General features: G+C 41.0%; 1 protein-coding gene across 3 annotated transcripts in view; it reads left to right on the top strand.

The window, feature by feature from the left end:
* Positions 1 to 15,557, top strand: part of PAOX (polyamine oxidase) — a 61,062-nt gene that overhangs the window by 15,736 nt on the left and 29,769 nt on the right. For 2 of the 3 annotated variants that reach the window (XR_015056151.1, XM_085873526.1), the window contains exons 1-3: positions 1,476 to 1,728; positions 5,121 to 5,446; positions 11,482 to 11,669. Coding sequence is in view for 2 of the 3 variants with exons in the window: in XM_085873526.1 (XP_085729652.1) it covers positions 1,491 to 1,728; positions 5,121 to 5,446; positions 11,482 to 11,669 (752 nt within the window). In the remaining variant the exon portion in view is untranslated. Of the gene's footprint in view, positions 1 to 1,475; positions 1,729 to 5,120; positions 5,447 to 11,481; positions 11,670 to 15,557 lie in introns of those variants that run through there. The other variant, XM_085873535.1, reaches the window with a different exon arrangement.

The raw sequence follows: 15,557 nt of genomic DNA, 5'->3' as shown, positions 1-15,557 counted from the left end.
AGGAAGCGCCCAAGAGGAAGAGGCTCAAGAGGAAGAGGCGACAGAGCGCCCGCCCGTGTCCATCTTTTACAGCGCGGGGCTCCACCCTTCGCCCCGCCCCGTTCTCGGCTCCACCTTCCTTCGAGAGGATTCCCGAAAAGGGCGTTCCTCACGCTTTCCCTCCACCCCGCCCCGTGCGGGGGCCGGGGGAGTCAGTTTTTGGCTCTGGGCCAGAGAATTATTCCCCCAAAATGAGACCCCTCCTTCACATGACCTCTGACCTTTGACCTGCATCGCCCCTCCTCCACTCCAAAGCGTGGGGAAGTCAAACGGAAGAAACAGGCGGAGAAACCTGTGCATCCTCGCAGTTCCCTCCTTGGCGCCTTTGTTTGCCGTTCGGAAGCAGACTTAGTGGCAAAGATGTAGTAGCGTAGATGGTGGAGGTGGCGTGGTTGCAGTGTGCTTGGCGCTGTGATGGGGATGGCGTGGTTGTTGAGATTCTGTTTGTTTGAAATAAAAGATAGAATAGAAAAATGGCTAACTGGAGGATCGCAGCCCGAATGGATCACATAAATTCCCTCTATGCAACGGGTTTGGGCTAACTACACATGTACCTTTGAAGATATCTCACCTGAGGGCCCTTTATGGTGTAATGCGAATTTCCACAGCCGTAACAGTATTTTTAGGGCCAAATTTCAAAGGTCTCTTGAGATAGATATTTTTTAAACTATGAGGAATTGAAAGCTCATCTTTTGCATGGTGGGTAGAGCCATATAGATCTACATTTAAGAATTTTTCCAGCAAAATCTGAGGAGGTGACCTGGGGAGGTTTTTTAAATTTAGGTAAGTTGGCATGGAATGACCCTACTGTAAATCCAGGATCAATGCTCACCTCCCCTCATTTTTTCCCCCTTCTTCCCCCCACCTGTAGAATCTACTTCCACCTCCTTTTCAATGTCGTTCTTTCCTCTCGGTCTTTTAGATAGCTGTTCACCACCATCTCAGATTGTCCCCAATCCAAAACCATGATCCTTTCTGCCCTTTTTAACCCCACTGAAATCACCCCTCCCAATTTTGAAGTGTTCCCTCCTTGGAGTTTCCCTCTGTATCCATTTTGTCCCTCCCCCCTCCCCCCCATGCATGCATGTTTTGAATCCTATTTTTGGCTTGTATGTCCTGATCCATTCACTGTACTGTAGGCTTTTCTATGAGTCTCGACTGTATGAAAATAAATAAATAACTTTGGCTTGGAAAACCTTCACTCACCAATGGCCACAGAAACGGGGAGGGTGAATATGCGGAGTGCAATAAAAGTGTTGAGGACATTATTTGTGGGATTATCTTTGCAAACAAAGTTCAGAACATCGTGCGGTCATGCCCACGTTGGAACTCGTCTTGCAATGTCTTGCAATTCACTGAACATATCGGTCGTGTCGATATCTTTGGAGTCCCTATGTTATATCACTTTACTCTAGCTTCAAGCATTGTGCCATCATTTGGGGGAGATAAATATGGAGGAGCTCTCGGTGGGAGAAGGCAGATCTGGTGCCGTCGCCTACGGGCTCCTTGGTTTCTCTGTACGCGTTCGCCTTGCCTGGTGCCATTGTCTCCTCTTGCTTTTGCCCTCTCAGATGCCTGTCTCCACTCCCCATACCAACTTTCCTCTCATAACTATGCTGAGCTCATCACTCGGTACCGTCCCAACTCTTACGCTGAACGTGCCGCCAGCGAAGCTTTTCTCTTTGCCAGGTAACCCACCCCTTGGCTATTTTTACCTTGTGGTCATGCACCTTTGGCTCTCTCCCGGACTGCTTGAGCCTGCTACACACCCACCATTATCAGCAGTTTCACAGCACTGTTTGCCTTCCAAGGGAGAGATGGGGGATTTTCACCTTGTATTTCTGAGTGCTGACATAAACCAAACCCATTGTTACCCTGTGTGCGTAGCCGCAAGGAGGGGTTTGAACAATTTGTTCACTCTGTCTCTATAATTATATTTCCATGATCGAGGAACTACTTGATTTCAATGGGATTTTATATTTTGAACACCGGAGTACGAATCTGCAGTTGAGCAGTAATTTGGAAAATTGTACAGGAGTATCGTCCTGAGCGCACATGCGCGCGCTCGGTAAATCAATTGCTTCAGTTTGTCCTCTGCCTGCCTGGCACTCAAACAAAATTGAAAATAATTCCAAACAGGACATTTACTATTTTTAAGGACATCAATTCCAAACAGGAAAGGGCATGAAGAACGAATATAACATTAAATAAGGTGGTGTTAAAAGACGTTGCATCGACGGCAGTAAACTTACGATTTAAAAAAATTATTTATTTATTCCATTTTTTTAATGCAGCCTTTAAAACTTTCATTTTATTTCAATTGCAATATATATATATATATATATATATATATATATATATATATATATATATATATATATATATATATATATATATATATATATATATATATATATATATATATATATATATATATATATATACACTGCAGAACACAAATGGGCTTGTTCGCTCTGCCACAAACCTTCGGTTTAACAGCACTTGTGCAAAATTGTACGCCGTCTCGACCAATTCAATTTGCCATGCTCTCTAAGGGCAGAGCAACAGCAAGATGCAGACAAAAACGATGGTGCCTTGCGATCCAACCACAGAGCTAATTTTGTTCAAAAGATCGGATTTATTAGTGCATTTGGTGACCCTTTCCATGGCGTTTTACTCCTCCAGACTGCATGGTGTAAGGTGTTTCATGAACTCTAGTCGTGTGTTTTTCTTTGTGATTTGTTAATGCTTCGGAAGGAATTTTCTCCACAGTAAGGTACTAAAACGAACAGCTGAATAATAATCTTATCTCTCATCAAGCTGGAGTTTGATCCGAGCATGATCACATGTCAAATTGGGATATTGAAGTTTGAGTTTTGCATCGATGAGGAAGTACCCCTGCCTTTGACGATCAAATGACAAATTTGCTGAGTCTTAAGCACTTCTGACACATTATCTTGTGGCTCAAATAGAGTTCACCAAAATTGGATTGAGAAACTGTGTCGAGGAAATGACATCGGCATCGTTTGATCGTCACAGCGTGTCCTTGTTCTTATGATACTTAGCTAGAATGGCAGGATTTAATACCTTGATACCTCTTCTTTGAGCACAAATTCCAATGACTTTGTATCTTCTCCTTTGTTCCAAATTCACTGGAGTTTATTTAATTGGCACCTTCAGAGCCTGATCAAATGGGTATTCATGACATGATGAAGACTTGATGCATGATCAGTGAGACCACTTGGATTATGGTGATGTTGCAATCTTGTGATTGTATTTTGGTTGCTTTATTTATCCCCATCGTGTATCTTTAAACACAAACAGCCACTCGATTTCTGCAGCATAATTATGTATGTGCAGGGTGTCCCAAAAAATATACAACTTTTCATCTGCAAAGAGGATGGTCATAACATGTATTTAAAAAAAAGATATATGGCTGGATAGAAAGCTGAATGGTTGAAGTTTATTGTACCAATGTCAAAATTGCCACCAAAATTTAAATTTTGGTATAGAATCGTCGTTTTCTTTTAGACCACATGTTTGACGTAGGCTCCACGTTGTCCTATCACTGCCTGCAAACGCGTTGTCATGTTCTCCATCACTTTGGGAAACGTTTTCTGAGGAATGTTCTGGATTTCTCTGTGGATGTTTTCCTTCAGCTGATCGAGTCTGAGGCCTAGGATTTCCATAGATCCTGTCCTTGAGATACCCCCACAAGAAGAAGTCTGGAGGACTAAGGTCAGTGGAATACGGTGGCCACTCAACGTCTTCGTAGAGGGAGATAAAGCGGCCCTCAAAATGTTGGTTGAGAAAACGCCTTGTTTCCCTGGCTGTATGGGGTCGGTGCCCCATCCTGCTGGAACCACTGGGTTCTCATCTGGATCAGGTTGTTTCTCCTACGGGCCTGAGTACGTAGCTCAGGCAGATAGAATTCCTGAATCATTTCGCGATAGCTCCTCTGCTTTACCGTGCAAGTGCGTCCCTGGTCATCTTCAAAGAAGTATGGACCAATTATCCCATACCAACCAACCGCCACCCACATGATGACTTTGAGAACTGATCGAGCCACCAGTTCAGTTGATACATTACCATGATTTCCAGTTCCCCAGTACCGAAAGTTTTGCTTGTTTACCTCCCCGGACAAGTGAGCATGACATTCGTCCGTCATGTGAAGTTTTTTGAGGAAGTCTGCATCTTCCTCCAACTTTCCTGAGAACCAATTTGCAAAGTCTAGTCGTTTGCGTTTCTGTTGATCAGTAAGCACCGTTTCCGTTTGAATTTTGTATGGAAAGGCATGAATGTCTTAGCTAAGGATCCTCTGAACGGTGCTCTTATGAATGTTTGTCTCGGCAGAAAGTCGTCGAATCGATTTTTTTTTGGACTCTGAACGACCGCCTGTCTCACCATTTCCACATTTTCTTCACTACAACCTGTCCTCTTCGGACCACTGTGACCCTTATGAAGGTCACAGATGGTTCCCACATTGGTAAACTTTGCGATGGTGTACTTTATTGTCCGAAAGTTTGGTGCATGGCGCAAGTGGATACCGAAATGTCTCGAATAAAGACGTTGCACCTGTATGACACTCTTCGTCTGGTGCCAAAGTTCAACAATTTTCGTCCGTTGTTGTACGGTCAGTCTTGGCATTTTTCTGGCGCTTGCTTGATATCAAAATAAACTTCAGGGTCTCTGCAACAAGAAATGAAGCATTAGTGACAAAATTACTGCTTTTTTAGGATCAAACGAAGCATTTTAAAAGTTGTATTTTTTGGGACACCATATATATATATATACAGTATATATATATATATATATATATATATGTCTATATATAAATATATATATATATATATATATATATATGTATATATATATATATATATATATATATATATATATATACAGTATATATATAATTTCAAATTGGATGAAATGAGCTTGCTTAAGAACACATGAAAGCTTGCTGTCTGAGAAGCCAAAAGATGAATAGGTGTTCATTCTCTCAGGTAATGCTCACATTTTACTAACTGTTTACTGGTGTACATTTTCACCAGTTAATTTTTGTTTTTTTCCTCTGCTAGGCCAGGGCATTGTTGAATTGGGAGCAGCGTGGATCCATGGGCCAAGTCCGGGGAATGCAGTTTTTCGTGTTGCATCAGCCCATGGCTTGCTCGAGGATGGTGATGAGAGAGCTGCGCATCAGGCGGCCCTGGAAAAGGCTCATGGTAAGGGTGTCAGGCGTTTGGCATACTGGACTAACCTTGGCCGGACAATTGATGTGGAACAAGAAGCTGCGTCCAGCTACTATGAAGAGCTCATCGATAACATTCAAAAGATGTTCAGCAGTGATCAGGATTTCAGCTCCGAGCATGCAGGCCTCGGTGTTGGCCAGTACATGAAGCAGCAGGTGAATGATTATTTGTGTTCTTGCATGATTGCTTTGCAGCGGCACAGTACTTTTACATTTGCTTGCAATAGTACACCCGTTTCCTCTGGTAGCAGCAGGAAGGGTCTTGTTATTCTTTGGGAAATATAGATTGCAGTAGATCTCGGCTCAGATCCGTTGGTCTGTGAAGTATGTGATAACGTCTGCTTTTGTGATGATGTGTGAATAATGCCTCAAAAATGTCGGGTTTACTCCCTTTCAGTTTCGTGTTAAACAGCAGTAGTGACTGTTTGTTTAAAAAGGTAATCATACGTGTTTGTGGTTTATAATATTTTTTTTACTTTTGGTTGGGGTGCTCCAAGAAATGTTGCAATCGGCTTCCTATGGGAATATTAACACTGTGTCCAAGGAGGAAAAACCCCTAGGGGAGAGGGGATATTATTAGTATTAATGTTTTGTAATCACATTATTATTATACTATATAGAGTATGGTGGTACTCCATGGAGAGGGTGACGCGGTGAAAAAATATGGCTGTCCATTCAAATGTGTACACAATGATACGCTTATAAAGCACTATCGAGTGAAGTCATAAGCATTTAAAAGCCATACCTTTTATTCTCGAGCGTTTTCTGAATGACCAAGACTTAAAATGAAAAATCGCTCAAAGAGCAACACTTGGCGAAACGGAACAGCACTCGGGAGTGCGTGTTTCTGCCAAGCTGAACAGTTTACATTTTGTATCCCACTGATAGGTCAGATCTGAATCCAGACCTTAACCAAAATCGAATTGGCTTGTTCTTGTCACCTAACCAACTCATCCACCTGGTTTTATCATAATTTGTCCACAACTTTTTAAGATATCATGCAATATCATTTTTAGCCCCATCTCCCAATGGTGAAGAATCGGTTAAAAATTAAATAAGAAAAAGAGCAATCGGAGATTGCACACAATTACCAGGACTTGTTTTGTGTGGTGTTTGTGTACTGGTGTTACGTAATTAATAAGAGACATAATTAGAACTGGCAATGATGCATTAAGACCTCCAGCTTTGATGGAACCCCACTTTGATCGGACACCTGACCTGACACATGCCGTTTTTTTATTATTCAATTGAATTCAGAATGAGATTAAAATATGAATCAAATGAAATGGAAGACCAAATATGTACAATCCTGCATTGGAGTAATCAGAATGAACCCAAATAAGCAAAAATAAAAGAGGAAGTCATCAGGAGGACCCTGGATAGGATTTGCATTTTAGCTGCTACTACTCTACCCTCCAGGCACAGCCCAGTGAGCCTTATTCGAAATAGAATAAAGAATCCAGATCACAAAATGAAATAATTCTGGCTGCCAGACCATGTTTGCTCAAGTTTAAATTTAAAATATGTATTCCCCATCACTACTCAACCGTAATTGTGAAGTTTTACTTCGATTGATTAAGTGGTTCCAGAAAAAAAACATTTAATATTTTGTACTTAAATCCAATATAGTGGCCAAACCATGTGACATCAATTATTCCTTAACAACGTTGTACACTCATGCCTTGGGGAACGTTTGTGTGAAATTTCCCCTCGATCTGTCCAGCCGTTCTGGAGAAGATTTTTATATGTTTTAGGGTAAATCCAATACGGCTGTCAAACTAAGTGACCTATGATGTCATATGTGTGAACCTTTTGTTCCTCATGGATAGACGATCATATGTGTAGAGTTTCACCTCCCTCTGTTCAGCCGTTTCAGGGGAGATTTTTGTAAGGGTTTTTTTTAGAAATTAAAAAACAATATGGCTGCCGAATCACGTGACCGATGTCATCAAAAAAAAAAGTTGTGGACCATTTTATCCCTAAAAAAAATTCATACTGATATGTAGAATTCTACATCTGAAATTGTCATAATGAAGGCACCTATGAGGTAATAAAAATTCACTTATTCCCAATGAAGAGTACTTGTTATTTGCCAAGTTTCAATTTTTTCCTTGGTGTGGTTTCAGAGATAGAGGTCTAAAGGTTTTTTTTCTTTCTTTCTGTTTTTTCCAACATGGCCGCCATACCACGTGACCTATGACATCATGATTATCATTAAAACATTCTTCATGAATAGTCGCACCTATGGTGAAAATTTCGTCTCAATCTGACGAGCAGTTACAGAGAAAAACACGAAAGTTCTTTGCGGACAAACAAACAGACACAAATGCGATACCCTCTCCTTTGGCAAGTGCATGAATTCTTGTATCTCTATCTATATCTATATCTGGATTCGAATCTTCACCAACATTGAATCAACTCCTCTTTGTGGCATTCCCAACCTGTCCAAGTTGTCGGAATCGATGCATAACCTTTTGAGATGTTGTGCTGTGTAGGTTTTTTTTTTACCTGATCTCTCAATGGTGAAGAATGACTTTTTAAAAAATTCTCAGATTCGGATCTTCACCAAAATTAAGCATTGCTATTTTTGGCTGGTCACCTACATCCACAAAGAAATTCAGAACGATTGCTTGAAAACTGTGGCCAAAAATCGAGACAGACCAACGTACTTGGCAAAAAAAAATTTCACCAAGTTCAGATGCCAGAATATGCCACTAAAGTACCATATCAGGAGATCGCTAAAATGCTAATTTGTTCTTATTATTCTTATTTTTATTATTTTTATTATTCCCTTCTCAAAACAATGCAAAACTCTCGCCCAACCAACCTCGATAACTGCTGAAGCCATGATAGCGATTCCAACGTGAGGAAGTTACTTTGTCTCTGGTCAAATGCACGCAACCCATAATTTAAAAATGTATAACACACTAATCATTTTATAAGGGATATAAATCGAACATAAATGTGGACTTAACCAAACCAGGCCAGGATCGTGGGGGGTGGGGGGATTGACATTTGACTGAACCATTGCAAAAGCGATAAAAATCCAAACAGTCACATAAATCAACTGAAACGAGTATAATAATTTCATGACAGATGGATTTGATCCATATCAAAATAACAAAATATATTAAACATTAAGCATTTTATTATTTTAAAATTATATTTGCACATATGTGGAAATCCACATAGTAGACTGAGCCAAAAGCTAGGAAATGGGGTGAGGGGTGGCTGGAGGGAGGGGAGGGGTAGAATGTACCATAAGCTGAATTTTAATAACATTGATGGATTTATTCCATACAAAAATAACAAAATATATAAAGCATTAAAGATTTTATTACTTTTAAAAAATTGCGTGTGAAAATTTATCAAAATATGTATATATGTAGAATGCGAGCGACCACTTTAATGATATGTATAATATTTGGCGGGTGAGGAGTGATGAGGGGGAGATTGTTAATGTGATATTAATCACAGCCTTTTTCGATGCTCATCTCTGTAAGGTTATTCATCATTCCCATTGCTCCAATGATAACTGGTACAATTTCGGATCTTTTCAACTTTCAGGATATTTTTCACTTTATTTTTTAAATCTTGGTATTTGGTCATTTTCCTGATTTTTGCATTGTTTAGGCCAAAATCGCTGGGAACGTGTGTGTGTGTCATTAAGCATAACATTATCTTTGCTAACCCCACCCTTTCACTATCTCCCTATGTCCCCTCCTCACCCCCCCCCCCTGATAAAATGAATCTCTCTCTCTCTCTCTCTCTCTCTCTCTCTCTCTCTCTCTCTCTCTCTCTCTCTCTCTCTCTCTCTCTCTCTCTCTCTCTCTCTCTCTCTCTCTCTCTCTCTCTCTCTCTCTCTCTCTCTCTCTCTCTCTCTCTCTCTCTCTCTCTCTCTCTCTCTCTCTCTCTCTCTCTCTCTCTCTCTCTCTCTCTCTCTCTCTCTCTCTCTCTCTCTCTCTCTCTCTCTCTCTCTCTCTCTCTCTCTCTCTCTCTCTCTCTCACACACACACACACACACACACACACACACACACACCCTCCCTTCCGTAGTGTATAGCGATGTTTGGTGAGGCATCACTCTTTCCTCACCCCCCCAGCAGCTCCCCCACTCCTATCTTCGAAACGACATTTTATATTTGCTAGTACCTTTCTTGGTTGCTTTATGCAGCTTCTTTGGCTCGAATAACATGAGAGGAGTCAATTTATTTATATAATCCTAGCCAAATGGGTTTAATTGGTGAGAGCCTCCCTCCATTCACAGGTGAGAGATGTGAGTGGGTCTTTCTTTATCATTCATATGTTGGCTGCTTTTGACATTTGCACGTGGTACATGCTTGGGACCTTGTTGGTATGCATTTCTGTCTGCACTTTCGCTGATTAGCCAATAAGCGATGAAACTGGTTTGGCAGCTGATGGGGTGTGAAGCATTGGGTTTTTCATGTGTGTACCATTTGTGAACATCTTTACAGCTGTGTAGGAACTCCTGGGTAGGGTTTGAAGTAGCAAAGGGCTTACCTTGGTAGCCTTTCTTGCTTTATGCAGCTTCTTCAGCTGGCTTGCTTTGAAATGACGGCACTTTTAGATTGGTCTGTTTCACATCCCCACGTTAACTCATGATTCAAGATGTTGTGATCCCAAGTTCAAGGGGCGTGGGGTGGGAGTCTGGAGGGGGAAGCGTGTGGGGTTGTCTCTTTTTTCCATTGCATTACTAATTTCCTTTTAATTTCAAAGCACTGCACATTGAAGTTTTTCCACGTCACTGTCTTGCATGTGATTTGTGTACAACATCCATTGTGGACCTTGAAGATTCACAGAATCAAAATTCATGTTCTGTTTCATCAATAGATCTGGCTTCACTTAACCTTAATCATTTTTCTTTTCTTGAATAAATATCTTGAAATTAAGATTTTTGTGTTTGTTGTTTGTGTTTGTGTTTGTTGGTGTTTGTTCTTTTGTTTGTTGCTTTTTGTTTGTTTTTTGGTGTCCTTGTACGCTCGATTGGCCCTGACCCCCAAAAACGCCGATGTGATTCATCATATATCACGTGACCCACCACATCTCAAATACTTTTGCTGCGGTACTAAGGTTTACATGTGGCGTATATATGCCCTGAACGCCTCTGAAAAAGTACTCAGAATGACATTTAGATGCATAGTTGCTAGTTGAAGCATTACTGTAAAACAAAGATGGTGTGAGTATGCATGTTGTTCCACAAGATCCAGATTGTAAGGAAAATTTTGACAGCTAAAGTAAAACTGACTGGAGCAAAGTGGTATAGCGCAACTGCTTCGAGCATTATTTAATTTTTTACGACACCGGCCTGTATTCCCAGTTTAGGATGAGTAAATTGAAGCGATTTAAAAGCTGATGCGATCCCCACAAAGATTAGAGATAATTATACTTGAATGGAAAAGAAGATAATGCACAGAACAGCTGTGGAAAAGGGGTCATTCCAAAATTGTGTAACACAGAGAGTGTGGGGTGTCTGTCCAAGCGTTACGGAGTGTTTCGGGGGAGAGGGAGTCGGTGTTTCCAGTGCCGTTACCTAACTCTTGTTGGATGATTTGGGTGGGATACGGTGGGATACAAAACATAAACTCTTCAGCTTGTTGGAGATTTGTGCTCCACCGAGTGCTGTTGTAGTTACAACAAAATTACAGAGAAGTGTTGCATCAAAATACCACACTCCAGCTCCATCATTTACTACTTTTCCAGTTGTTGCCAAGTCAATCTTCGACGTCATCCCGATTCTTGTGAACTTCATCAAATTCACTTTCTGGCGAGTTGTGTGAATATTACTCTTTGCGTGCTGAGACAATCGCTCTGTCGATGACCTCACACAGATTACTTGATGACCATGTTGGTTTTCTGGAATTTTTGGGGTGGCACCTGCCAGGTTGGTTTTATTATTATTATTATTATTATTATTATTATTATTATTATTGTTATTATAATTATTATATACATTTTGTTTATTTATTTTTCCAACTCGCACCTCAAAAAATTCTTATTCAAAATTTCAAAAAATTAAAACCCATGTTCAGTTCTTTAATACTTAAAAATCAATTTCATCACATCAAAAAAAATTCTGATTCTGTGAATGGTTTAATATTAAAGAAGGAAAAAGATCTCATTGAAGATTTCCTTTGGTTATCCCGACAATTTACATGATGCCTTTTTTTCAGGTTGCAAAACATGTTGCAGATGAATGGAGTAAAGATGATGAGGAATTGCTGAGGATAAAACTGGGCACAATATCAATGAGATTCAAGGAAGAGGCGAGTATCAGTGGTGCAAACTCCTTGGATCAGGTGGACCTGGTTTCATTCGGAGAGTATGTTACCTTGCCTGGTGAGGACTGTGTTTTCCTACGGTAAGAACAGCTTTTAATTTGTGAAAGATTGGAAAGACGTTAGGTTATTCCTTGTTTGGATTTCCAGCAGGACAACTTGTTAAATTGAGCATTTATGTTAATATTGAATGGGCCATGGTTTAATACACATGACTTGTATGCATTTAATCTGTTGTACTTTGATTCTGATGTGATGGTCTTTCCTTCTTTTAGCTGGCCGTCTTGTCTGCTATTGTTGATTGTGTTAAGTCGTTGGAGTGCAAGTGACACATTTTATAATAGAAGCTACATTAATATGAAAAGAGAACTACACGAAAACAATTTTATTCTACAAACTTTCATCCTTGCTATTGTTATGGTTGTGGGGGTAGATGGAGGAATTTAATGGGGAAGTTCAGATTGAATAGAGTTGTTTGGTCCGTGGACGTGTAGGTGACATCTCAATGCAATTAAGTAAGGAAACTGTGAGCTTAAAGGTCCCCTGACATGCAAAATAAACTTGTTATTTATAAATTAACTTGACCTTCCTAGTGAAGAAATCACCCATGTTTTCAAAAAAAATCAAAAATGGGATAATTAGAGCAATATTTCGATCATTTCTGGAGCGATTCACAACTTGCTATGCCCCGCCCCTAAAAAAAATGGACTTCAGCGAATCGCAGCATGACGTCACATACAGTAACTCGCGCAGAGTGGATTGACTCGAGAGTCAAGATGTCGCGCACCTTATACAGTACGTACAAATGCATTTTGCACATGTTAGTGCAATCTCTGTGATCGTCAATTCTAGTGATTGTTTCGCGAAAGTTTTAAAGCGTTTTAGCCGTACTTTCGAAAATGCCTGCAAGATGTATCGTAGCAGGATGCAGCAACACAAGCAAAGACAGTGTAAGCCTTCATGTATTCCCGAAAGATGAAAATCGTCGGAGAATATGGACATCTAAAGTGAAGGTACTGTACTGTTTCCATAGGCATGCTATTCATTAACATTTAACCAAAATGCTGTAATAAAAGAAAAGGGAAAATTATGTTGGCACAACTATGAAAGACAAATTTATCTGTCCCATTACACGGCCTCATATCCTCGGGACTCTTACGCATTGACTTACGCATACATTGTGTGCATGCTAATACAAGTTACTTGTCAACTCTGGAGTCTAGACGAGTCCGATAAATCCGTCGTCCGTCCGACTAGGCCGATAAATCTGATGTGCTGTAGCTTTATTTTATTATTCTCTTTTTTTCATTGTTTTCTACTGGTGCTACATGACGACAGTAGGAATGAAATAAATAAAAATGCAACAGAACGTCAGATTTATCGGACTACTCGAGACAATTGTATCGCAAGGGGTGTTCTGCACACAAGTTTTCATCGCATCCGGACAGCGAGATTGCTTCGTTTTATGCGCGGAGAGATACGGCCGATTACATGCGCCGGCCTTGTTTGTGATTAATTCACCGTGGAGCAACATGTCCGCTGCACTGCGCTGGTCACGTCACCTCACGAAAATATTTCTGATATCGAGCAGTATGCAAGTCAAATTTACATTATTGAATTACGAATAGGATTTAGTCGAACCAGTTGTTATTGCCAAGTCTACTTTCGATGTCCTCTCAATCATCATGAATTCCGGGAATTTCATCGCCATTTTTCTCTGCTTGTCCTGCTTCAGGCTCGAACTGGTAAGGTCGTACTTCATTTCCACTGCCTGAACTTCACCTCCCGCGACTACGTTATCCGACAATTCTCCATGTGATTTAGACCGAAATCCTTCATTTCTCTCACTCGCTGTCGCTACCAGACAAATGAAAGTCCATGCCATCCATTATTCAAAAACAAATGTTCGATTTTTTTTTTAAAGCAGAAATGAACGAAGCGATTGAGTCGACCAATCAAATGTGGAAACGCACAGCAAGCCAATAGAATCACGTAGACCACCAACCCCAGTAATTTACGTGCAGCTTTTGACATCCTGTATATGATGTCATGTGGGTTACGCCCCTTTCAGGAGAATTTTTAGGGGCGTTCCCGAAGACGTTTGTTTTTTTTAATTTTACATTTTACAGAATGAGCATTGTGAAAAAACATTGTCAGATCTGAAATCATGATGAAAAACTCCTCTAGGACATATATAAATGAAATTTATGTACTTTGGAATGTCAGGGGACCTTTAAGTGTTATGTGTCACCAAGGGGGTTGGGGGGGAGGGGGGTGCCGTGTAAGATGGGGATTAAGAATAAGTTGCCCCCCCCCTGTGACTTTCCCTATGTTTTTATAACCAGAACCACAATAACAAACCAAACGTGCCGAGCAGGCAGAAGTCTGGCCTCCAAGGGTGATGTTGGGCAAAGACGCGCCCCCACGACTGATGATTGATGGGCAGACGTCAGAAGCTCGCTTAGGCGGAGGCTCTGCCTTCCCGGGTTCTATGTGAGCAAGCCACGCCCCGGAGGAGGAAACGGTGGTTCGGCAACGTCAGTCAGTTAGAGTTGAGAGATCAGGAGAGTGCACGCATGAGAGAGGGGCGAGAGATCGAGAGAGCGAATGCATGAATGCGGAGTAAGGGACGCATGCTGTTGAAAGAACGTAGTTCAGAGATGGCCTGTGTGGTGTAAAATAACTCGATTTCCACAAGTTGGATCAGCATACAAATGGAGAATGTTTAATTTCGTATATACGGAGGAAGAACATTCAAGGATTCACGGAAACATTCGAATAGACTTCACTGAAACAGAAGCCCGAAGTAATTCCTCTTATACACACTTTGATATCCAAAGAATGGGAGGGTGAGACATTTGGCAATTCAACCACTGGATGAGCTGATAAGCATGAGACAAAATAACTCAGAACTGCAATACTTTGCCACTTTGGGTGGGAGGGAGAGTGACACAATCATGGCAAAAGTTGCAGTGTTAACCAGGTCACCCTGTTTCTATGCAGCAAGCAAGACCTTTTTTCATAGTAATATCTTCCTTTTATCAATATGTCGGTCAAAAGATTCTTGAGAAAAGAGAAACATTACTGACAGCCAATTTGACTATCGTACATAAATTAAATTTATAAAGTACCAGCAACAATTCAACAAGTGAATGAAATTATTTTTCTTCCACACCTGTAAGAACAGGGCTTTACAGCTGGCTTACCTTCGATGCGCGAAGAAGACTGCATGATTCTTGTATTTGTGTTGAGGTGATTTGGCTCGTGTGGTGAAGCAAGATGCTGGCCTTTGGCTCTTGGTTGGGTCATGAGGACCGGACCCCGAGCCTCATGTATGTCAAGTAGCAGGTCTGGGGACGATCGACGCACAAAGCAGCTGCACGGGGTCTCTGAGCCTTGGTGTTGAATACCGCTCACTAATTACCTGACGTACATTTGTTCCCGCTGCGAGATAGTGGTTTGGTGGCATTTTGTGCACGTCTCCATGTGCAAATAGAAGCACCTCGATTCCAAGTTCTACAAAGACCATCTCTGGGCCAAGCTAAGTACCAGAGTAAAGGAGGGGTGTTCTTTTATTTTGTTTCCCTTGGTATTCAAGTCCGTGTGTTGAGGAGCCTCGAATTAGAGTTTAATTTATCTCGTGTATTTATTGTTGTCCTTTTGTAAATAGTTATTTATTTTCATTTAATGTGTTCATTTTAAGAAACTGTATTTGTCATGGGGTTCGAGTATAAACCGCCCCCCACCCCCCCCCCCCCGTGCTGTCCTGGTGCAGCGCTTAACTGATTTCCCACGCATGCGCATTAATATCCGAGAGTTTCAGCTGTAAGTTTCCAAGGAACAAGTTCGGCTGTCTGGGGCTGGTGATATTAACCACCCGTCACCACAAAGATTTACCTTGGCCACCAGCGCCGAGATGCTATTAAGAGCCATTCCTCACCAAAGGTCTGGTTTTTTGGACTTTTACATGA

Source organism: Eptatretus burgeri, chromosome 1 (genome assembly GCF_056783735.1).
Source record: "Eptatretus burgeri isolate ZD-2024b chromosome 1, Ebu_testis_v1, whole genome shotgun sequence".
Lineage (NCBI taxonomy): Eukaryota > Metazoa > Chordata > Myxini > Myxiniformes > Myxinidae > Eptatretus > Eptatretus burgeri.
Note: the sequence above shows the minus strand (reverse complement) of the source record. Positions and strands in the feature narration are given on the sequence as shown.